Raw genomic sequence first — 26,456 nt, forward strand, 5'->3', positions numbered from 1 at the left:
AGACATTTCAATTAAAAAATTAATTGGATCAATTAATTTGGTGATTGAATCAGAGAAAAAATTTTTTGTGTGTAACGAAAGGCGGCAAGTGAAAGATTTTCCCGCGACGAACAAACACAGCAGCCTTGTCGACCAAAATTTAATTTTTTCTTATTTCCGAGTCATTTTGATGACAATAAATCATGATTTTTCAATATTCAACTTTGGAGTTTAATAAAAACAATTTCCACGTCGAAAGGAATAACAATTCCTAGTGGTGAGTTCAAACATTTGATAAGCGATGGCAACACTATCCAATTCTCCGCACTAGGGAAAAAATGTCTTCCTTTCCATTTTCCGAATGTAAAAATTTGATATGTGATGACACAAATATACCATTATCACGGTATTCCGTCGCGGATTTTGGCCTTCCCATAAGAAATGCACTGCATATCCAATAAATTGCTACTATGAATCGAGGAAACGTCACCTTATCAAATAAAAGTTTGACAAATTTTTCTATAAACAAAATCTTCACAACATTTTTTATACAAATAAAATTTTGACAAAATTTTATATGGAAATAACATTTTGACAACATTTTTTATAGAAATAAAATTTTGACAAAATTTTCTATAGAAATAAAATTTTTACAAAAGTTTTTGTGAAAAATTTTTCTATAGAAATAAAATTTTGACAAAACTTTCTATTGAAGTAAAATTTTGATAAAATTTTCTATAGAAATAAAATTTTGAAAAAATTTTCTATAGAAATAAAATTATTACAAAATTTTTTTGTGAAAAAAATTTTCTATAGAAATAAAATTTTGACAAAATTTTCTATAGAAATAAAATTTTGACAAAATTTTCTATAGAAATAAAATTTTGACAAAATTTTTATACAAATAAAATTTTGACAAAATTTTCTATTGAAATAAAAATTTGACAAAATTTTTATAGAAATAAAATTTTGACAAAATTTTCTACAGAAATAAAGTTTTGACAAAAATTTCTAAAAAATGAAATTTAGACAAAATTTTCTATAGAAATAAAATTTTGAAAACATTTCTATAGAAATAAAATGTTGGCAAAATTTTCTAACAAAATAAAATTTTGACAAATTTTTCTATAATAAAAATTTGCCAACATTTTCTATAGAAATAAAATTTTTACAAATTTTTCTTTAGAAACAAAAATTTTACAATAATTTCTATAGAAATTAAATTTTGACAAAATTTTCTATATGTTAGTTTTCTATAAAAAGTTTTGACAAAATTTTTTATAGAAATAAAATTTTGACAAAGTTTTTTATAGAAATAAAATTTTGACAAAGTTTTTTATAGAAATAAAATTTTGGCAAAATTTTCTATAGAGATAAAATTTTAACAAAAGTTTCCATAGAAAAAAAAATTAACAAAAATTTCTATAGAAATGCAATTTTGACATAATTTTCTATAGAAATAAAATTTGGATAAAATTTTCTATAGAAATAACATTTTGACAAAATTTTCTATAGAAATAAAATTTTTACAAAATTTTTTGTGCATAAGTTTTCTATAGAAATAAAATTTTGACAAAATTTTCTATTGAAGTAAAATTTTAACAAAATTTTCTATAGAAATAAAATTTTGACAAAATTTTCTATGGAAATAAAATTTTTACAATTTTTTTTTTGTGAAAAAATTTTCTATAGAAATAAAATTTTGACAAAATTTTCTATTGAAGTAAAATTTTGACGAAATTTTCAATAGAAATAAAATTTTGACAAAATTTTCTATACAAATAAAATTTTGACAACATTTTCTATTGAAATAAAATTTATATAGAAATAAAATTTTTACAAAATTTTCTATGGAAATAAAATTTTGATAAAATTTTCCATAGAAATAAAATTTTGACAAAATTTTCTATAGAAATAAAATTTTGACAAAATTTTCTACAGAAATAAAATGTTACAAAAATTTCTAAAAAATGAAATTTAGACAAAATTTCTATAAGAATAAAATTTTGAAAACATTTCTATAGAAATAAAATTTTGGCAAGATTTTCTAACAAAATAAAATTTTGACAAATTTTTCTATAATAAAATTTTGCCAACATTTTCTATAGAAATAAAATTTTTCTTTAGAAACAAAGTTTTTACAAAAATTTCTATAGAAATTAAATTTTGATAAAATTTTCTATATGAAATAAAATTTTGAAAAAATTTTGTATAGAAATAAAATTATTACAAAATTTTTTTGTGAAAAAATTTTCTATAGAAATAAAATTTTGACAAAATTTTCTATACAAATAAAATTTTGACAAAATTTTCTATAGAAATAAAATTTTGAGAAAATTTTCCATAGAAATAAAATTTTGACGAAATTTTCTATTGAAATAAAATTTGGATAAAATATTCTATAGAAATAACATTTTGACAAAATTTTCTATAGAAATAAAATTTTGACAAAATTTTTTACAAAAAGTTTTTACAAAAATTTCTATAGAAATTAAATTTTGATAAAATTTTCTATATGTTAGTAATAAAATTTTGGCAAAATTTTCTATAGAAATAACATTTTAACAAAAGTTTCCATATAAAAAAAATTTACAAAAATGGCTGTCGAAATAAAATTTTGACAAAAATTTCTATAGAAATATAATTTTGAAATAATTTTCAATAGAAATAAATTTTTGACAAAATTTCCTATAAGAATAAAATTTTCTATAGAAATAAAATTTTCTATAGAAATAAAATTTTGACAAAATTTTCTATAGAAATAAAATTTTGAAAGAATATAAAAAATTTCGAATAATCTTGTAATGTGGACGCATTAGTCTACAAGTAAAATTTGGAATGGTAGTTTTTCACTTTCACTGTATGACAAGTTGAAGCATCGCTTGGCCAAATGTATCGAATTAAAAGAAGATTATGTTAGGAAGCAAACCAAGACTTTGTCATAATGGTTTTAAGGCTATCTGACTTATCTAATCACCCTTGTAATGATACTCTACAGTAAATATTTACTTTACCTAACATTTTCTCGCGTAATCTTAAAGCTATGTGGGTGGAGAATTTTCTATTCTATACCCATGCTGTCTCAATAGTGCACGCGTTTATCCCTTCCACTAATTGACCATAACCATCGTAATATCGTTCACACATTAATATCATAGCATAATACTTTGTATGCTTCTAACTATTCCCATATACCACTTACTCCTAGCAAAACTCATAACGTTCTTATGTCGGTGGATATGCACGTGCCTCGAACATTTGAGCCTATTTAAAGATGGGTTATGTGCATTGGATATTGTGATGGTTCTTCCACTGGTTTCTGTATAGTTAAAATTAATTATTATTCCTAGTGCATAACAGGTGTGTTCTAATATAAAACACCACATTCCTGAGGCATGTTGTGATTCTTCCAGTTCGTCTCGCTCTACATTGTGGATATCTAGTTAGGTTTTTTCCATGGCATGTAGACATTTATATTATTATTCGTTTTTTTGGTGTGGTTTTCCCCAAAAAAAGACAGAACAATAATAATAATAAAAACAAAACATTTTTGCAAAATTAATGCTCATTGTTGTAACCGAATTGGGTTGGGCTCTATGCTTAAAAGAAATACAACCCTTGATACCCTACGCCACCTAGTGGTCGGACAATAAATACTTTGTCTTATATACATAACAATATGAAGTATAAGGTCTCATGGACAGATTTTGAACTAAGGTTCATATTGATTTTGAATATCATTGAAATTCGACTTGAGTTCCCTATAAAAATTGTAAATATTTTCGGAAATTTCTCCCAAATTGGACGCAGAAAATGGAACATTTTTTGAGCCACCGACTACATCCGTAATCCTATCGGCCTTCGGTATGAAAAATTAACAAAAAAATACATTAGGTTCATTAAACTTCAACCCATTATTATTTCAACAGATGGCATTATTTATCTGCATCTTGCGTTGCGTTGCGATATTTCGTACTAGGCACGAAATCTCGATTTGTAGTACTTTCAAATCTCAACAGTTCATACTAGTAAAAATGGAGATTTTGTTCATTTGGGGATCTAGGTTAGGTTAGGTGGCAGCCCGATGTATCAGGCTCACTTAGACTATTCAGTCCATTGTGATACCACATTGGTGAACTTCTCTCTTATCACTGAGTGCTGCCCGATTCCGTGTTAAGCTCAATGACAAGGGACCTTCTTTTTATAGCCGAGTCCGAACGTCGTTCCACATTGCAGTGGAACCACTTAGAGAAGCTTTGAAACCCTCAGAAATGTCACCAGCATTACTGAGGTGGATAATCCACCGCTGAAAAACTTTTTGGTGTTCGGTAGAAGCAGGAATCGAACCCACGACCTGGTGTATGCAAGGCGGGCATGCTAACCATTGCACCACGGTGGGGATCCAATAGCTGTTTGTTTCGGTTGGGTCTGAATATTCTATTACCTATTGAGTTGTTAGTTTCTTTTGCTTCCTAACCTAACATTGAAGGATTTCAAGGAACGACATTGAGACTCCCAAAATCGTTTAAGTACTTGGGAGTTTTCTTAAACTCCGAACTAAATTAGCTAGAAAATATAGCTTTACGTCTAAAGAAGTCACACACCGAACTGTCTGCGTGCCAAAAGCTGTGTGGAGAACGTTGGGGGAATTAAGCCATCCCTCTTTCAGTGGTTTTTTCAGCAATTTGAAGATCATTAGCTACCTATGGATGCTACGTCGGGTGGACCATTACTAACCATCGGAATCATATATAAAGAAATTCAATAGAATAAACAGGACGGATCTTATTTATATGACTGGTGCGATGAGTACAACGGCCACCGCAACTCTGGAGGTATTGACGGGAGTATGTCAATTTGATTTGCCTAATAGGAAAACAGCTGAGATGATACTCATGAGACTGAAGAACCTGGACTCGCTTGGAAACGCGCACTTCAAACGCACGGAACTGGTTGCTTCAGTTGGGCATTATTTGAAGACGGACTATATGGTGACTCTGGATGGATCGAGAATGGTTGAAGGCTCTGGCAGTGGTATTTACTGCGAATTAGAGATTGATATGAGATGGACAGTGGATGCAGGTTGAGGTATTTGCATTGCAAAAGCTGCAGAACTCCTGCTAATGAGGCCGAAAGCCTTAGGTAATGTTTGCATTGCCCAAGGTCGAACCTGTTGTCATAGAGAGCTTAGAGCACTCACGGAACAACATAATATTACTCTGTGCTTAGTATATGGACATTATGGAATAATGGAGAGGCAGATGTGCTGATTAAAGAAGGCGCACCCGAAACGAATAACACCGTTACGCACGTTTTCCCTCCGCTATCTTCATATATTTACAGAACCAATGTGAAATACAGTGACCTATGGAAAGAACGTTGGGCTCCCTCTGCGGTATAGTATAGAGGATTGGTAGAATTTCACATACATTTCGGAGATCCGGAAATTTATATAGATGGATCGAAAATGGTTGAAAGCTGTGGCAGTAGTTTTTACTGCGAAGAGTTGGGAATTAGCGTGTCATATAAGATGGAGAGCAGATGCAGCATTTTTGCAAGCGGAGTTTTTTGCATTGCAAAAGCTGCAGAACTACTGTCCATGAGACTGATATTCAGAAGCGATATCAGCTTCTTCATTGACTGTCAGACACTAATAAAGACCTTGAGTAGTGCAAACATAACGTCGAAGGTAGTCGAAGCCGCTGTCTTTGAGAGCTTAGAGCTCTCACGGAAAAGTATAATATCACTCTGTGTATGGAATAATGGGTAATGAGGAGGCAGATGTGCTGGCTAAAGAAGGCACACCCGGCACGGATAACAGCGTTATGGAAGTTTGCCCTCCGCTACATTTATATATTTACAGAGCCAATGCCAAATGCAATGATCTATGGAAAGGACGTTGGGCTCTGCGAGCAAACCACATAAGAACACTGGATTTCTAACGGCGACGCACAGAGAGGATTTGAGACCGTTAATTGGCATCATAACAGGATATTTGTGGATGGTGCTTGGACGCGAAGGATACGGAAGACTCGAACCATTTTCTGTGTCCAGCATTACCATTTAGAAGAAACAAGATACTGGGCTCCTTTTCCTTTAATAAGATGAGATTAATTTTGGCAGTGAAAGATAGATGATGAAGAAGAGTCTTGTGAATCATTGGTTTAAGCGTGCTTAAAATTGTTTTATTCTTTGCCAACCAATTTATGTAAATATAAATTTGATTGTACGATTTATTGTACTGCCAATCTCATAACGGTTCAGACACTTTTAATTTGATTAGTCGCCATGCCGCCGTCGCATATGTTTAGGTTAGGTTAGGTTTAGTTGTGCACATTATATAAACTCACATAGACTTTTCAGTCCATTGTGGTGCCACAGATGGTGAAGAGAGAACTCTTATTGATTAGTGCTGCCCACTCAATGACAAGCGCTCTGTTTTATAGCCCAGTCCGAATGGCGTTTCACACTAGAGAAGCTTTGCAATACTCAAAAATGTCACCAGCATCTAACAGATAAACCACCGTTGAAAAACCTTTTGGTATTTGGTCGAATCTGGGCTTAAACCCTTGAAATTTTGCATGTAAGGCGGGCATGGTAAACATTGCACAACGGTAGTTTCCAAAATTTTAATTGTGTTAAAAATTCAGTGTCAACCGCCGCCGACAAAAATGAACCGACTTCATTCCCTTGGATGCATACTAACAAAGAGCAAATACGCTGGATTGCTTTTCGATAAGGGCGAAAATACCATCCAGACGGGGAAAATGTTAACAGACGATCACGTGCAATTTTAGTTTCCTCTATTCCATTCGGGGGATTTCAATGTCAAAGGTGTTGGTCAATTTTTGATAAAATCATGGACATCGTCCAGTCCGTTCGTCATGTAAGCACTGTTTCGATTCCGCAAGAGATTTACAAAACCCGTTTCAGAAAAACTTAATAGATTGAATTTGCATCTGCGAATCGCTACTGAATATCATCAAAATCGATCCATTTCTGAAGTGGTTAGTGACTGTCTATGAAACGTGGATCACTTATGACAACGTCAAGTGAAAACGGTCGTGCTCAAACGTAAAAATTATAAAATTTAGTGACATAACAAAAAATTTCGCAAAAAAAAAAATGCATGAAAAAAGTGGCACATCAATAATACTGCCTGTAGAGTTGTTTGGAATCCAGTAATCCTTAAATGTTCGTTGTGAATATTCAAATCAAATCGGTAAACTCTTTACTCCTTTACCATTTTAGAACACCCATATCAAATTTCACTCGGCGATAATTGTTATATATATATATATATATATATATATATATATATATATATATATATATATATATATATATATATATATATATATATATATATATATATATATATATATATATATATATATATATATATATATATTTCCAATGGTATTGCTATTAGAGGGTGGTTGCCTATATCAATTTCAAAATTTTGGTATTCTTGGCACGTTTACGACACATCTCAATAAATTCTACAGTACAAACCTAAATTTGCTAGAACAAATATTGAAGCAATTTTATTTGTGAAACAATTAAAACAATTTTAGGTAGATGGCTTGACTGTTGGCGTCTAAAATCTCTTGGGATTCCTTGCATTGCTTGGCTGGTTTTCTACATGAATGTGCAAGAATTTCATTCATTTGTAATTTCATGATTGCGGACAAGCCTTTGAGGTGAATATATAGTAGAATGGGTAAAAAATAGAGATGTCATAAAGGGAGTTTTGATTTTCTTTTCTTACCCTCAAATAAAGACAACTGGAAAGCAAGTCTTCTACTGTTTCAAACTTGGCAAATAAATGTTTTTTTTTTTTTTTAGTTTACAAAGTATGCAAATCCAATATTAATTTTAAATGAACCCTTCTCCCTGATGACATCCCTAATAGAAATTGAATGCATTTCGAATACACTTGGGGTGATTCGTTGTGTACTGGGGATTGCAATCCTTTTTTGTCTCATGCCCGTTCAACTTTTCGCTTTAGAACTCAATGACTGTGAAATGAATCACATTGGAAAATCCTGTCTTCTTTTATTGTCAGCATAGAAGTTTGATTTGTTTGATACCAAAAAGTTTGAAAACTAACTTCAATGGCTTGAAGGAATATACGAATCATCGCTGTAATATATTTCAACCTAACACCCACTGCCTGGGGGAAACGCGCACACATAGAGAAATGTTGTTGGTTCAAATAGATCGACTTTTAACGATTTGCAAAATTCGACATTTTCAAAGGCCTAAAATCGAAATTTTCTTAATTCGAAAAACTGAGCCACTCTACATTTTATTAGACACATTTGGGAAAGAAAAAGTTATTTTAGTCAGGATAAGGCAAACCAGGAGATTTCGTCGATTTTCATCCTTCAGTTAATTTTTGTTGGGACCCATAATCATTACAAACCGTCGCCTTACTTTTGGTGTCCTATTTCATTTAGGTTTAGGGACTCATTTTCGGTGGGTTCCATTTGCTTACCGACCGAAAAAACATTCAAATTTTATTTCTATAGAAATTTTTTGCAAAATTTTATTTCTATAGAAAATTTTTGCAAAATTTTATTTCTATAGAAAATTTTGACAAAATTTTATTTCTATAGAAAATTTTGACAAAATTTTATTTGTATAAAAATTTTTTGCAAAATTTTATTTCTATACAAAATTTTTGGAAAATTTTAATTCTATATTAATTTTTTGCAAAATTTTATTTTGATAGCTGTTGTATATTTTATTTCTATAGACAATTGTTTATTTTTATAGAACATTTTTGCAAAATTTTATTTTTATAGAAAATTTTATCAAAATTTTATTTCTATAGAAAATTTTGTCTAAATTTTATTCCTATAGAATCTTTTTGCAAAATTTTATTTCTATAGAAAATTTCCACAAAATTTTATTTCTGCAGAAAATTTTGTCAAAGTTTTATTTGTACAAAAATGTTGTCAAACCTTTATTTCTATAGGCAATTTTGTCAAAATTTTATTTCTATAGAATATTTTATCAAAATTTTATTTCTATAGAAAATTTTGTCAAGATTTTGTTTTTATAGAAAATTTTGTTAAAATTTTATTTTTATAGAAAATTCTGTCAAAATTTTATTTCTATAGAAAATTTTGTCAAAATGTTATTTCTATAAAATAAATTTTTCGCAAAAATTTATTTCTATAGAAAATTTTGTCAAAATTTTATTTCTATAGAAAATTTTGTCAAAATTTTATTTCTATAGAAAATTTTGTCAAAATTTTATTTCTATAGAAAATTTTGTCAAAATTTTATTTCTATAGAAAATTTTGTCAAAATGTTATTTCTATAGAAAATTTTGTCAAAATTTTATTTCTATAGAAAATTTTGTCACAATTTTATTTCCGACCGAAAAAACATTCAAATTTTATTTCTGTAGATAATTTTTTCAAAGTTTTATTTCTATAGAAAATTTTGACAAAATTTTATTTCTATAGACAATTTTGTCATCATTTCATTTCTATAGAAAATTTTCTCAAAATTTTATTTCTATGGAAAATTTTGTCAAAATTTTATTTCTATTGATTTTGTCTAAATTGTATTTCTATAGAAAATTTTGTCAAAATTTTATTTCTATAGAAAATTTTATCAAAATTTTATTTCTATAGGAAATTTTGTCAAAATTGTATTTCCATAGCAAATTTTGTAAACATTTTATTTCTATAAAAGATTTTGTCAAAATTTTATTTCTATAAAAAAATTTTCCAAAATTTAATTTCTATAGAAAATTTTGTAAATTTTTTTTCTATAGAAATTTTTGCAAAACTTTTTTTCTATAGAAAATTTTTGCAAAATTTTATTTCTATAATTTTTTTTAAATGTTATTTATATAGAAAATTGTGTCAAAACTTTATTTCATTAGAAAACATCCAAATTTTATTTCTATAGATAATTTTTTCAAAGTTTTATTTCTATAGAAAATTTTGACAAAATTTTATTTCTATAAAAATTTTTTGCAAAATTTCATTTCTATAGAAAATTTTTGCAAAATTTTATTTCTATAGACAATTTTGTCTTCATTTCATTTCTATAGAAAATTTTTTAAAAATTTTATTTCTATAGAAAATTTTGTCAAAATTTTATTTCTATAGAAAATTTTATCAAAATTTTATTTCTATAGGAAATTTTGTCAAAATTTTATTTCTATAGGCAATTTTGTCAGAATTGTATTTCCATAGCAAATTTTGTCAGCATTTTATTTCTATAAAAGATAATTTCTATAGAAAATTTTGTAAAATTTTTTTTCTATAGAAAATTTTTGCAAATTTTTTTTTCTATAGAAAATTTTTGCAAAATTTTATTTGTATAATTTTTTTTTTAATTTTATTTATATAGAAAATTGTGTCAAAACTTTATTTCATTAGAAAACATCCAAATTTTATTTCTATAGATAATTTTTTTAAAGTTTTATTTCTATAGAAAATTTTGACAAAATTTTATTTCTATAAAAATTTTTTGCAAAATTTTATTTCTATAGACAATTTTGATATCATTTCATTTCTATAGAAAATTTTGTCAAAATTTTATTTCTATAGAAAATTTTGTCAAAATTTTATTTCTATAGAAAATTTTGTCAAAATTTTATTTCAATAGAAAATTTTTTCAAAATTTTATTTCCGACCAAAAAACATCCAAATTTTGTTTCTATAGATAATTTTTTCAAAGTTTTATTTCTATAGAAAATTTTGACAAAATTTTATTTCTATAAATTTTTTTTTGCAAAATTTTATTTCTATAGACAATTTTGTCATCATTTCATTTCTATAGAAAATTTTCTCAAAATTTTATTTCTATAGAAATAAAATTTTCTATAGAAATTTTCTATAGGAAATTTTGTAAAAATTGTATTTCCATAGCACATTTTGTTAACATTTTATTTCTATAAAAGATTTTGTCAAAATTTTATTTCTATAAAAAATTTTGCACAATTTAATTTCTATAGAACATTTTTGTAAAATTTTATTTCTATAAAAAATTTTTTTAAAAAATTTTATTTATATAGAAAATTGTGTCAAAACTTTATTTCATTAGAAAATTATGTCAAAATTTTATTTCATTAGAAAATTTCGTTCGGCAACATTTTATTTCTATAGAAAATTTCGACAAAATTTTATTTCTATAGAAAATTTCGAAAAAAAAATTTATTTCCATAGAAAATTTTACCAAAATTTTATTTCTATACGAAATTTTGTCAAACTTTTATTTCTATGGACAATTTTGTCAAAATTTTATTTCCATAGAAAATTTTGTCAAAATTTTATTTCCATAGAAAATTTTGTTAAAATTTTATTTCTATAGAAAATTTTGTAAACATTTTATTTCTATAAAAAATTTTGTCAAACTTTTATATCTATGGACAATTTTGTCAAAATTTTATTTTTATAGGAAATTTTGTCAAAATTTTATTTCCATAGAAAATTTTGTTAAAATGTTATTTCTATAGAAAATTTTGTCAAAATTGTATTTCTATTGAAAATGTTTGCAAAATTTTATTTCTATAAATAATTTTGTCAACATTTTATTTCTGTAAAAGTTTGGAAGGCTATTGAAATCAATGCTGTTTTTAATATTACAACTTACCCCTCTGAGGCTTATAGCCATACAACTCCAAGACAGGTAAACCATCCTCCATAAAACGCCGTACCTGCTGCCAATTTTCATCGTTGATATTTATGGAAGGATCTGCAGGCAAGACGTTGACATCCGGTATAAATTTGCTTTCGATTAATTTGATATTTTTAAGATTTTGATCGATTTGTAGCACTGAGGCACATGCTACAGAGATCACCAGAAGAGGGCAGAAAATATGCAGCCACATTTTTTGTGAGACGATAACTTTTAGATGTAGAGTTAACTAAATATGTTCGATTTTATTTAAATCTTTTGCTTATTGTATTTTGTTGATTATATAAATTATTATCTCTTGGTTATAACAAAGAGTTAGCTACGAAAGCCCCAATCGGGAATGGGGGCCTGCAATAGTTGCAACAACTAAAAAGTTTTTAAAATGCAATTTATGGCACGACTTTTATTAAAAAAATCAATTTTATTATTATTAATTTTTTTAATTTATATAGATAGGCAATTTATTTGTTTAACATTGCGCTATTTGAAGAGTCGTTTTTATTTATTTTTTTTTAATTACACTGCATTCATATTTCTTCTGATCTGATAGTTTAGAGTGACGAGCTAGATCATTTTATTGTTGGGGTATTTACATTATATATTTTTCTCTTTTAATATCTCTTAATGTTACAATGTAATTATTATTGAATTAATTTTCTTTGTGGATAATAAGCTATAATCTGTAATTAAAAAATATTTTTGTGATTAAATAATCTGAGTGGGGTTTTTTGCAAAACATTTTTTCACTCTCTATTTCGATTGATATACAATTTGTATATATGGTTTAATCACGTTTTTCATGGTTTAAATAATATTAACTTTCTTAAATTAGTTGTTACAGTAGAAAAAGTCGAATTCACTTAGCCGTTATGGCGTTGGCAAGATTGGCATTTTATAGATTGAGCGACGACACACTTTTCATTTTATTTTTGTCACGAATTTTATATCCTTTTTTGTAATATCGTACAGCAATGTACTATACGATCACAAATATTGCATAATTGTATTGTTGCATCACACCAAAGAAAGCATCATCATCGTCGTCATGTTGTTGTCTAGCAACTGAAGCGCATGCGTAACAAAACTACAGTGTCGACCAAAATTATAGACACAGAAATAAGTTTTAAGAAAAACAACAAACACTATCATAAAAAACAAAGACAACTACATAATAAATTCAAATCAAAACTCATGGTTCCATTCAATTTAAAAAATAAAACTTCGACCCTGTGAAAAAGTTCCTAAGAGACTTGTGGAGAAATAAATGCTCTTAGTCGATGGTCTCCTACAATCCGATAAGACCAAGAAGAGATTGCTGGAGAATTCCCAGAGGTAGAGATGATCACCCTGCCGTTCAAACCACGCGAACAAGCTTCAAAGCAGGTGGAAGGTAAACCACTTCATAACCTCAGGACCTTTCTACGTCCAGCCAGGTGAATAAGCTCAAAGGAGAATTGCAATGGAAGATTCGAACGAATATTTCCTAATCTTAACACTACGGGATTAAGGAAAATATTAATAAAAACAAGAAAATACGGTCGAGAGTTCGGTCGGGCCGAATCTAACGTACCCTCCACCATGGCTTGCCTACAAAGTTCTACCACAGATTGTCAATCGAATTACTTTGGTTGTGGTTACCGAAAAAATATCACAAAATATTGATGATGTTGAAAATTTTTTCAATTAAAAATTAATTGATACAATTAATTTTTTACTCAAGATAGCAGAATTAAGTTAATTAAGTCAATGATTGAACACTTTTAAATTTTTAATTACAAAACAAGTATATACGACCGTAAGTTCGGCCAGGCCGAAGCTTATGTACCCTCCACCATGGATTGCGTAGAAACTTCTACTGAAGACTGTCATCCACCATCGAATTACTTGGGTTGTCGATGGCAAGGTACCTTAAAACTTCCTAACACCGTCTTCTAAATTGCAAGGTAGTCCATACGTGGTATATATTAAACTAAAAAAGGCCGATTAAATAGGTATATAATTAAGTTTGAAAAAATTTTCTGTAGAAATAAAATTTTAACAAAATTTTCTATAGAAATAAAATTTTGACAAAAGTTTCTATAGAAATAAAATTTTGACAACATTTTCTATAGAGATAAAATTTTGACAAAATTTTCTATAGAAATAAAATTTGACAAAATTTTCTATAGAAATAAAATGTTGACAAAATTTTCCATAGAATTAAAATTTGGCAACATTCTCTATAGAATTAAAATTTTGACAACATTTTCTATAAAAAAAAATTGGAAAAAATATTCTATAGAAATAAAATTTTGACAAAATTTTTTATAGAAATAAAATTTTGACAAAATTTTCTATAGAAATAAAATTTTGACAAAATTTTCTATAGAAATAAAATTTTGACAAAATTTTCTATAGAAATAAAATTTTGACAAAATTTTCTATAGAAATAAAATTTTGACAAAATTTTCTATAGAATTAAAATTTGGCAACATTCTCCATAGAACTAAAATTTTGACAACATTTTCTATAGGAATAAAATTATGCCAAAATTTTCTATAGAAATAATTTTTTTTTTAGATTATTTTTGGCTCGAGTGGCAACCATGATTATGAACCGATATAGACCAATCTTTGTGTGATTGGGGATCGGCTATATATAACCACAGACCGATATGGACCAATTTTCGCATGGTTATTAGCGGCCATTTACTAACACCACGTTCCAAGTTTCAAGCGGATCGGATGAATTTTGCTCCTCCAAGAGGCTGCGGAGATCAATTCTGGGGATCGGTTTATATGGGGGCTATATATAATTATGGACCGATATGGACCAATTTTCGCATGGTTGTTAGATACCATATACTAATACGATGTACCAAATTACAGCCGGATCGGATGAAATTTGCTTCTCTTAGAGGATCCGCAAACTAAATCTGGAGATCGGTTTATATGGGGGCTATATATAATTATGGACCGATATGGACCAATTTTTGCATGGTTATTAGAGACCATATACTAATACCATGTACCAAATTTCAGCCAGATCGGATGAAATTTGCTTCTCTTAGAGGATCCGCAAACCAAATCTGGGGATCGGTTTATATGGGGGCTATACGTAAAAGTGGACCGATATGGCCCATTTGCAATACCATCCGACCTACATCAATAACAACTACCAAGTTTCAAGTCGATAGCTTGTTTCGTTCGGAAGTTAGCGTGATTTCAACAGACGGACGGACGGACATGCTTAGATCGGCTCAGAATTTCACCACGATCCAGAATATATATATACTTTATGGGGTCTTAGAGCAATATTTCGATGTGTTACAAACGGAATGACAAAGTTAATAAACCCCCCTATGGTGGGGGGTATAATAATTGATGCTCAATCTCGAAAGACTAAGTCAGCTAAAACACTGATGAAAAAATTATCAAATTTTAATTAAAAATTTTAATTAAATTTATTAATCAAACTAAAACCACTAAGTTAGTTAAGAAAGTAAGTGAAAATAGTTACGTTTTTAATTAAAAAAATAATTGTGTTTTGCAATAAACATTAATTACATTTTTAATTGAATCAATTAAAAAATTAATTGGATCAATTAATTTCGTTAATTGATCAGTTTTTTTTGTGTATGGCAAAGTATATTGAACCTTCATAACATTGTCTGTCAAATTTTTAAGTTATTGAATATGGAGTCTATGTTAGATAAAAAAGGCAGAATATAAGGCACGGTAATTAGATCAGATGAGATTTGTTCCTTCATGAGGCTTCGAAGTTAAATCTTGGTGGTTGGTTTGTGTGGGAGCTATCTATATACGGATATGGAAAAATTTTTGCACAGTTGTTAGAGGACATGAACTAACATCACATACCAAAATTCAACCGGATCGGATGTAGGTATAGTGCCAGCCCGATTTTTCATGCTCACTTAGACTATTCAGTCCATTGTGATACCACAGTGGTAAACATCTCTCGAATCACTGAGTGCTGCCCGATTCTATGTTAAGCTCAATGACAAGGGACCTCCTTTTTATAGCCGAGTTCCACATTGCAGTGAAACCACTTAGAGAAGTTTTGAAACACTCAGAAATGTCACCAGCATTACTGAGGTGGGATAATCCACCGCTGAAAAACTTTTTGGAGTTTGGTCGAACATGGGTTTGAACCCACGACTATGTGTATGCAAGGCGAGCATGCTAACCATTGCACCACGGTGGCTCCCACCGGATCGGATGTAAATTGCTACCAGGAGGATCCGTCAGACAAATCTGGGGATCGTTTTATCTAGCGGCTAAATATTGTTATGGAACGATATAGACCAATTTTTGCACTGTTGTTAGAGGGCATATACTAACGTCACGTACCAAATTTCAAGAAGATCGGATGAAATTTACTCCAACAGGTTCAGGTCATGTTAGGGGATCGGTTTATATAAGGCTATATATAAATATGGACCAATTTTTTCGTTTTTGTTAGAAGTCGCATGCGAACACCACGTTCAACAGGATCGGATGAAGTTTGTGCATTCAGGGAGCTTCGGAAATCAAATCTGGGGATTGCTTTATAAGGGGCTATAATAAAGTACGGACCGATAAGGGCCATTTTTTGCATGATTGTTAGAGGATTGGATGAAATTTGTTCCGCCAAGAGGCTCGGTAATAAAATATAGGGATGGCATTATATTGGAGCTATACTTAAAACTGGTCCTACATAAATAACAATTACGTGTGCCAAATTTCAAGACGATAGATTGCTTTGTTCGGAAGTTAGAATGTTTTCAACGGACGGACGGACATCGATAGATCGTTTCAGAGTTTTACCACGACCCAGTATATGGGGGTCTCCGACCAATATTTCGATATGCAGTGTGGCCAGTATTGGGGATTCCCCACTCCCAAATTGGGGATATTTTTTCGTAAATGGGGACGAAATTTCTGAATTGGGGACTTGGAGAATTGATGCGGTTTTTCCAAAAATTTGGGAGTTTTTTCGAAATTAACATAAAATTTTTTCATTATTAAAAAAACACAGTGAATCGTTAAAATTTAAAATAGAAAACTATAGTCTTGTTCATTTCACGGCATTTGGACAAGAAAAGGACACGGGATTTTATTTTGGGGGCCCCAGCGCTAATTTATAATTTTACTTAGCTAAGACATTTTTCTACAAATGCGAAATCATGTCGTAGGTACTTAGACTAAATGTTTGCAGCTCATAAGCTGGTTTGACAATATTTTTAATATCTTTAAATTACTACTGATTTTCTACAGCGGAGCCTATTTCTTTATTATTTTTTTTTTAATAAAATATTGCCAGAAATTAATTTGAGATGTTTGTGAGGAATTTTAATTTAAGTTGGGGAGTTTTGGGTACGAAAGCATCATAATTTGGTAACAAGAGTCAGAAAAATACTGGCAACACTGTCCATATGGCAAAGCTAATATACCATAGGAGGAGGCTATGGTGGAAAGTAAAAAATAATCGTATGCTAATTTTAAAAAATTAACAATAATTAAAAAAAAAATTATTCTGTCTGAACTGAAAGATTCGAAGATGTAATTTTTTTGCTACAAATCTTCAAAGTGCCACTAACATGACCATAAAGGCAAAAATTTTACATTTTTTTTTGTGATCATATTATGTTCTCATCGCAAATACATGTAAAAAAATCAGAGCTCTAACTGCTTCCTTTGATATAATGCCTGTCGTTAGGCCCATAGTGCAATGGTACGAGAAACAACAGATTTATTGACATTGAAGTGCTGAAGGGTCACTTGTGGTTTTCCAGCCAAATATAAAGCAATCACACCATCACTCTTGAATTCCATTAAGATTAACTTTATTTCTATATGATATGGTTCAGAATGTTTTTGTGAGTTTGTAAACAATAAAATAAAATGTCAATGGAATAAAATCAATCAGCTGTCAGACTAGCGGTTTAGAAATGAAAGCAACCTAAAGTTGGTTGCAATATATATCAGCCACCTAATATATTTCATCTAGAATATTGTGATCAAAAAATCACTCTATCGAACCCTTTGTTTGTTTTGGTATATGTAAAATTACCATTTGGAAAGAAAGCGAGTTTCAGATGTTTTTTTTTTTAAATAAAGGTTTTTGAAGTTGTTTTAAATCTTCATTTTTGTGCCTTTCAATCTGTGGAGGTATAAAGTTAGACAGCATTTAGCGATTCCCTAGTAAATTATTTCCACATCCTGTAAGTCTCTTACAGGATGTGGAAATGTGGATGTAGTCAAGGCTTATCACAAAAATTCTATAATTTCCCTACAAGCTAAATCTTTAAGTGAAAAGAAAATTGAAAACGGGAAGGAAAATATTTAATAAAATTTTTTGGCATGTACTTTTTCATAAAACCTTTTATTATAAATTTCATTGTGTGTAGAGTCTTGTCTCTACTTACAGATTTCTGCAAATTAACTTTTGTGCAAAATGTGTATACGATATAGTTTTAATAAAATTATTTTTGCAAACCTGATAGCTGATTAAATAAAACCTCAATGACAAACAAAAAAAAAAAAAAACACCAAACACAACATAGTTCAAAATTCTATTTAAAGTCACTAAATTGCGTCGTTGCAAGACAACAAAATAAGAGAATCAGGAAGACACCCAGTCTGTCTTCATTGGAAAACTTTCACCCAAACATTCTCATCATCATCATCGCCGTAATAAAAAAGAAATTCTTCTATATCCCCTAGATGCTTTTTATTTTTTGTGAGGACAGACAAACGAATGAATGATCATTTATGTGTTTGATATACAACAGAATAATTGAGACCTAGAGTTAGTTGTCACATATTTTTGGAGCGAGGGCGGCAACCTGAGGATTCAATTTCATTGTATTGACCCCTGCACTTAAATCTGATCGCATACAAGGCTGTTTGGTGCTCTTCGTTTTACTCACATGCATTACGATCTCCCAGAGCCGAAGAGAAGAAGAGAGCATTTGTGGGATGCTGCCCCACTCGTGTTTCACATTCATCGTCGACGTTAGACAAATTAATTTTAATTAAAAAAGCTGAGGGAAGATGTCCACCGATTACGTTGATAAACAACATATCCGCACAGTGGTTCGAAAATGAAAGTAATATCCAATTTGTTTCCTAAAGAAGAAGTAACAATGTTACTGTAACTGGCGGTGTATTCCCTGATAATTATAAATCGGAGGATGAGAAAGTGACCATAAGTAAGTCGTTAATAGCAGGTGAATCTATTTAGCTAGCATGGAGGTTCGGGTCTTTACACATGCGAACACCAAGCAAGTTTTAAGTTGGCCAGTACCCTTTGTAAATCCGGTGAAATTTCAGATTCCGAAAATCGAGTACCAAGCTAAGTTGCCAATCATTTTTTTATGTCGCCTCTTTGGGGATTTTATATAAAACACATGGCAACACCGATTTGACTCCTAATGATTTCAATTGATCAAAAAATAATGCGCCGTTCAGACTATAGCTTTATATAACTAGTACGCTCTTGGTTCCATAACCTGGGCTCATCCCTAATTTAGGTTCGAATCTAGAAAATTCCGACGATTCGATTTACAAATTGCATTTTTCTCACTGATTCAACGATTTGCAAACCACCCTATTTCCTTATTTGGATGGTTATGAAGTCGACGCATGAGTGTCGAATTGTTTTGATTTCTTGTTTTGCGTTCATAACCGCTTTCCAAATTTGTACAAGTTCAGTTTGTTTGGTACGATGACAATATGACGACTACAACAAAATCATCATTCCCATCTTTGCCATCACCATCCAACGTGGAAGTCGCGTAGCATAAGCAACAATCGCAACAAAAGCGGCAGCACCAATTACAGTTGAATGGATTTAATTTATCTTGATTTAAAATTGCAACACAACCGCGCGCGGAAGAGACAGGGTGAGAGAGAACGAGCGAGCGAGGAGTGGGAATACAAGAGAGAAGAACTCATAAGTGAAGATTTGATTTCTTTCATAATTTACAGAGATTTTCCTTAGGACTTTGCTACTCTATGCTCATTTGTTCCTTCGCTTCTTGCCATTTACTTTTCTTCAGAAATATTCTTCAATTGTGTTTTTGTTTTTCTTTTTTGTTGATATATTTTATTTGTTTTTTTTTTTTTTTGTCTTGCCACTCAATTTACCGACTAATTTGTTATTTTTAAATTCTTGACCGCTGTTCCAGTTGGCACAGTTGAAGGTTTTCTATTCCGTGTTGAGCAACCGTATTCGTTGAATTCCCGTTTCGTACTGATATCATAAGTTCTCTGTTGCAAACTCCTGTTCGGTAATTGGACCGTTGTGCTGTTTCGCATTTAGTGGTATAGCAGCAAGTAAGTGCTGCCAATGACGATGTTAACGATGATGAATACGATGTGCGTGTGTGTGTGTGCGGTTTGGTGATGATGTTGTTTTATGTCTGTGTCTATTTGCTGTGTGTCAGACTGGCTGCCAGTGTGTTTTGTTTTTGGTTAATCTTCTATAGTGAAGTGAACGAAGTCTCTGGCAGCTTCGTTACCGTTGTGCTTGTTGTTCGTTACCGTTAGCGTAGAAGCGTAGAGATGCCATTTGAACAAAGTAGGTGTTGAGTTTTATAACGTTAAGTTTGTGGAATAAGCAGGAACTCATTGTGAAATACCCACAATAATGGATAGCGCATATGTTAATAGGTCTGTTCGCTTACTCGTCTAGTAACAATTATTCAGTAAAAGGTAGCAAGTTAGAAGAATAATAGTATCCCCAACATTTCAAATGAAAATAAACCCCAATTTTCTTAATGGTATTATGTTTCGTTTTCAAGTGGGGCCTATTTAACAGGTTGGCTGATAAGTCCACGGTCTAATAAAGAAAAACACTTTTTTTTTATTTTTTTTAGTTTTTATTATTCAACATAGTTCCCTTCAAGAGCGATACAAAGATTATAACGACCTTCCAATTTTTTGATACCATTTTGGTAGTACTCCTTCGGTTTTGCCTCAAAATAGGCCTCAGTTTCGGCGATCACCTCTTCATTGCAGCCAAATTTTTTCTCTGCGAGCATCCTTTTGAGGTCTGAGAACAAGAAAAAGTCGCTGGGGGCCAGATCTGGAGATACGGTGGGTGGGGAAGCAATTCGAAGCCCAATTCATGAATTTTTGCCATCGTTCTCAATGACTTGTGTCACGGTGCGTATGGGGCCGTTTTGCCGCGATTTCGACCTTCAAACGCTCCAATATCGCCATATAATAGTCACTGTTGATGGTTTTTCCCTTCTCAAGATAATCGATAAAAATTATTCCATGCGCATCCCAAAAAACAGAGGCCATTACTTTGCCAGCGGACTTTTGAGTCTTTCCACGCTTCGGAGACGGTTCACCGGTCGCTGTCCACTCAGCCGACTGTCGATTGGACTAAGGAGTGTAGTGATGGAGCCATGTTTCATCCATTGTCACATATCGACGGAAAAACTCGGGTGTATTACGAGTTAACAGCTGCAAACACCGCTCAGAATCATCAACACGTTGTTGTTTTTGGTCAAATGTGAGCTCTCGGGGCACCCATTTTGCACAGAGCTTCCGCATATCCAAATATTGATGAATGATATGACCAACACGTTCCTTTGATATCTTTAAGGCCTCTGCTATCTCGATCAACTTCATTTTACGGTCATTCAAAATCATTTTTTGATGTTTCCGTCGGTAACCACCTGTTTCGGTCGTCCACTGCGTTCACCGTCCTCCGTGCTCATTTCACCACGCTTGAATTTTGCATACCAATCAATTATTATTGATTTTCCTGGGGCAGATTCCAGAAACTCATTATCAAGCCAAGTTTTTGCTTCCACCGTATTTTTTCCCTTCAAAAAACAGTATTTTGTCAAAACAGGAAATTCCTTTTTTTTCCATTTTTTTCACAATAAAAATGTTGCTTCACAATGCCACATATGTGGCATCGTTCCATTTGGGTTTTGGGGCTTATTTTCTTGGGGCACATTTTCATACCGCCTCGCCGGAAAAACGGTAGCAGAAATGATGCCTAAAGAGAAGCACAGATTTGATCGAAATCCACGCCACAGTGGATAACATGATCGTGAGATTCAGATAAAATTAACTTGGACAAAAGCCATTGACGTTTCAAAAAGTGCAAGAGCTTTCCGATAAGAAGTCATTTTATATTGAACAAACAACATAATCGGGCTTACTGTGCAAAGAAGTCAGTTGAAAATGTACCCCTTCGATTGGCCACCAGAACTCAAGCGTTACCTATGTTAATGGGGTGGAACGACGTAACCATTAATGGTCATGGGGGAGCCACTGTGGCGCAATGGTTTGCATTCCGCCTTGCATACACAGAGTCGTGGGTTTGAACCCAGCTTCGACCAAACACCAAAAAGGTTTTCAACGGTGGATTATACCACAAAGGTTTTCAGCGGTGGATTATACGTGCTCTGCATCACTGTACGTAAACGCATTGCTATCATTACTTGGGTAAGGTACAAGTGATACTGAAGTAAAGTAACTTCCACCACTCAACGTTGATAACTTATACATACGAGTATGTTCTCATTTGGTTGCGGTCACTACCGACTAAAGAATGCGGGTTTGTCGGGACGATGGCATGATTCACCCCAAGCTTGACGAGTAGTAAAGCGAGTGGCATCGACCGCAGCCGAACTTCCGATAGCAGCACCTGATTCATTCTAAAGCGATTCGTTCGCATCAATACCAGTGGACTTATCGCGATCCCTTCACATCCTAACATTGTAGTAGACTAGCACTCCCCACCACCTCTCCCCATCATCTCTTCCGCCACGAGAAAACCACGTTGCAACACTTCGCCGGGAATGGACCATACCGCAGAGCTACTTTTGACCAGAGTGTGATGACTTTGTCGGCCGTTTGAAGGCAATAATTCGTGCCAAAGATAGCCAATTGGAACAAATCTTAACTGATTCTAATAATATGGTGTTATTTCTGATATTTTTACTTACCTTAAAACTCCCTTCATCCTAACCACGACTCTATGTCAAGAGCTTGGGAAACGAAACTTAAAAGTCCCCATGGATACATACTATTTACTGGTGTAAATGTGATGTTACTTTTCTCCTCATTGTATTTAAGAGGTATTACATATTTTCGATCCGCCCATAGGCCAACTCCTAAGGTTTAGATACAGGTGATTAAAACGGGAAGGTTTGATTTTACAGGTGATTTCCCGGTTTGATGAATTAATAAAATTATAGGATTTTTTTCCTTTGAACATTTACTGGTAATAGTTATGAGTTTTTTAATCTGACATCCCTATTTGTGGCATATGAGTACGTAAGCCGTAATTGCAGCGTATTTTTATTAGTCAGTTGACTGAGGCACTCTTTCTGTAGGGAATATGAGCTTCGTTATTTGCAATTTCTGTTTTGTGTGGATTTGATTTGCAAAGTATTGTGCAATGGTAGTATAGTCGAGAAGTTTGTGGTTTCACTCCGAAAATGGAGAAATGGTGGCATAACATTTAATCCAACCGATATATGGCCACCTAAATGTGGTACGTGTATTTGCTTTACATTTCCTACTAACTTTATTTCCCTTTTCAGTCAATAGAAAACATCCAAAAAGTAATTCCTTCAATGGGCTACTGAAACTATAGGATATATGGTTAGATTCTGGATGGGAGACCTTTGGCTTTCGTCAAAACCTCCATCATACCTGAAGTATGGCATATTAATCTATCAGACAGGTGGAATTTTATTTAATTATGTACGACAATTTGATTAATATCTTGAGGGCTAGCTACCAGCCTCATTTAATGCCAACATCTCGGAGATGGAAACCCTTCTCGTCTCTTCTCGTACAATACCAGACGATTATGCTTGGGAGGAATTGCACTGTGAACGATTACTGGTAAACATATGAATGAAATGCGTTGAGGTATGACTCGTTGTGAAAAAGTTTCAGTTTTAATGACATTGTTGGGTTTTCACTTAAAAAATTTAATATTCCAATCATGTCCAGTCATCGATATCTATCAGTTGATATTTTTAGTTCTGATGACAGAAATGCATCAGAAAATGCCAGACTTGTGAATAATAGCGGGATTACAAAAACGCTTTTGATTTTGTTCCAATTTGAAATTGAATGTGTATAAGCTTTGATGGTTGTATTGGATGCGTCAATGTTGTCCCCTCCACTGATGGTCACCATCATTCTGACAGATAGAAAAATTCCTTGGCTTGACTTCACTCATAAATAACAGCAACCCTTCTATTAAAGTGGTCTTTCTGTTTTACTATACGCAACTTGATTTGCATATTGTCTTCCTGAGTAGAGAAGCAATGGAATTTATTCTGTGAGAAATTGACATTAAGATTCCGGGTTACTTGACATACAATTTATTCCTTATTTACGCTATTGCATTGGGGTAGGTAATGTGACAAGAGGAATGTAGACTTTAGACTATATTTAAACTGAATAATTGATGATCCAATTTGAATGGATTGCGGTCCCTATCTTTAAGCTGAGACAGGAGCTGCTATACGAAACATGCAAACAAAGGAAATCGTGGGAATATTTTAACTGATTCCATGCGTAACTCCAACCAAGTGAAGATGGTTACGATAGGTTGGAAATGAGAGCTTTAGTCTAGAAGCAAAGCTCTCCGATTCCTAAAGAAATGGCTCTGGTATCATGAACGCGTGTAGGCTTTTCGTATCTAATAACTGGGTGCGGTCCAATTCTATATTTAGCTCAATGACAAGCCGTATACAACCGTGATCGAATGACGTTTCAAATTACGGTGAAACCACATAAAGAAACTTTGATATACTCAGAAATGTCACCACCATTACTGAGAGGGGATAGACCACCGCCAAAAAAATTCTGGTGTTTGGTCGAAACTGGGATTGAACGCAAGACTCTTTGAACGAGGCTTGCCTCTTATAGTTCGTGATCAGAGAACAAAAACAACTATTATCGAAAATTTCTTTATTATTTTTGAAAATATTCGCCAATAAATTTTGCAAGCGATTGAACCAATTTTCGAAGCACTTTTACCACTCTGATTGAGGTATCCCCAAAGCATGCATTCTGAACGCATCAACTGCTTATTCAGGTGTAGAAAACGTAGACCTCTCATTTGTTTACGTACTGAAATAAAAAGAAGTCATTTGGTGCAAAGTCAGAACTAGCCACCGTAGTGCAATGGTTAGCATGCCCGCCTTGCATACACAAGGTCGTGGGTTCGATTCCGAACACCAAAAAGTTTTTCAGCGATGGCTTATCTTACCTCAGTAATGGTGGTGACATTTCTGAGGGTTTCAAAGCTTCTCTAAGTGGTTTCACTGGAATGTGGAACGCCGTTCGGACTCGGCTATAAAAAGGAGGTCCCTTGTCATTGAGCTTAACATGGAATCGAGCAGCACTCAGTGATAAGAGAGAAGTTCACCACTGTGGTATCATAATGGACTGAATGGTCTAAGTGAGCCTGATACATCGGGCTGCCACATATCATTATGACCCATCAAATTGAAGTTTTGAATGCTCAAAACTGCAATGCTTTGGGCTTTTGACAAATTGTGTGGGATCCAAAGCTTAAAAATGTTTCAAGCTTTGGATGTTTATGCTAGGGAACCCTCTAGACTTTACATTCTATTCCTCACCAAAAAGATTGATCGTCTTGCAACCACACATAAGTGAATGAAATTGTGCAAATTGCGCCTCGAAGAACTCGATCGCCGGTCCTGGCAATTTTGAAGGACTGTCAAACTGCCAATAAAGGACACCGACTGTGTCCCTTAAATGCGCAGATTATTGATAATCCCTTACTCTCCGACGGATTAGTTACCCTACGATTGCGTACTTCAGACAATAAAGCCTATCCAGAAGTCTACAACCCACATAGTCGTTGAACGCAATGGGAACTCTGCATAAAGGCATTGAACTTCCCGAAAATCTGACCAAAGAGAGCAAAGTGTACCTCGAATTAGAGCTCTATTCCTCCTCTCAAGTAGCCAAGATTTATTGGAGGCTCATTAAATCAGAGTAAAACAACAACCCCAAGAACATATGAATCAATTGGATGTCCTTTCGCAAGTATCTGCGGCAAATCTCAAGGGCTATGATAAATAACATCAAACGGAGGACACTCTGGGGTCGAAAAGTAAAAGGGATTCTACATAAACGAGTTGAACTTTCCCAACCATGACTAAAATGAGCAAGATGCACGTTAATATACAGTTCTGTTCCTCTTCTCGCATAGGTTGGGTTGGGTTAGGTATAGTGGCAGCTCACTTAGACTATTCAGTTCATTGTGATACCACATTGGTGAACTACTCTCTTATCACTGAGTGCTTCCCGATTCTATGTTTAGCTCAATGAAAAAGGAAAAGGTCGGACTGGAGAAGCTTTGAAACACTCAGGAATGTCACCAGCATTACTGAGAGGGGATTGGGGTTGAACCCACGATCCTGCGTATGCAAGGCGAGCATGCTAATCATTGCACCACGGTGGCTCTCTCTCATATAGGAAAAAAATTGTTATTAACCCACTGCGGCCAATCTGGACACAAGATAATAGCTGCATTGAGGGTAGGGAACTACATCTAATATAACATTAGTTTATTTTTGGAAGACAGACCGAACAACATTCGAGTGATGAGTGATGAGTTCAAGATATTCTGTGCGAAGAGTGGAAGGCCGTTATGTCAGGTTGACTCACAATATTAATTCCATTGTGATACTAAAACGAGCAAGATGCATCTAAAGTTAACATAAAGTTCTTCCTCTCATTTAGGACCAAGATTTGCAGTTAGCTCATGGACACAGAGTAAAGGTACAATTGGATAACATTTGTGAT

At 32.5% G+C, this 26,456-nt stretch overlaps 1 protein-coding gene across 1 annotated transcript in view; it reads right to left on the bottom strand.

The window, feature by feature from the left end:
* Positions 1-19,882, bottom strand: part of LOC142227028 (uncharacterized) — a 41,308-nt gene extending 21,426 nt beyond the window's left edge. Inside the window, exons 1-2 of the mRNA XM_075297340.1 lie at positions 19,776-19,882; positions 11,602-12,012 (exon numbers count right to left, since the gene is read on the bottom strand). Of these exons, the coding sequence (XP_075153455.1) occupies positions 11,602-11,839 (238 nt within the window). The 5' untranslated portion in view covers positions 11,840-12,012; positions 19,776-19,882. The remainder of the gene's footprint in view (positions 1-11,601; positions 12,013-19,775) is intronic.
* Positions 19,883-26,456: the final 6,574 nt, after the last annotated feature.

This window comes from Haematobia irritans, chromosome 2 (assembly GCF_050003625.1).
Source record: "Haematobia irritans isolate KBUSLIRL chromosome 2, ASM5000362v1, whole genome shotgun sequence".
Taxonomy (NCBI): Eukaryota; Metazoa; Arthropoda; class Insecta; order Diptera; family Muscidae; genus Haematobia; species Haematobia irritans.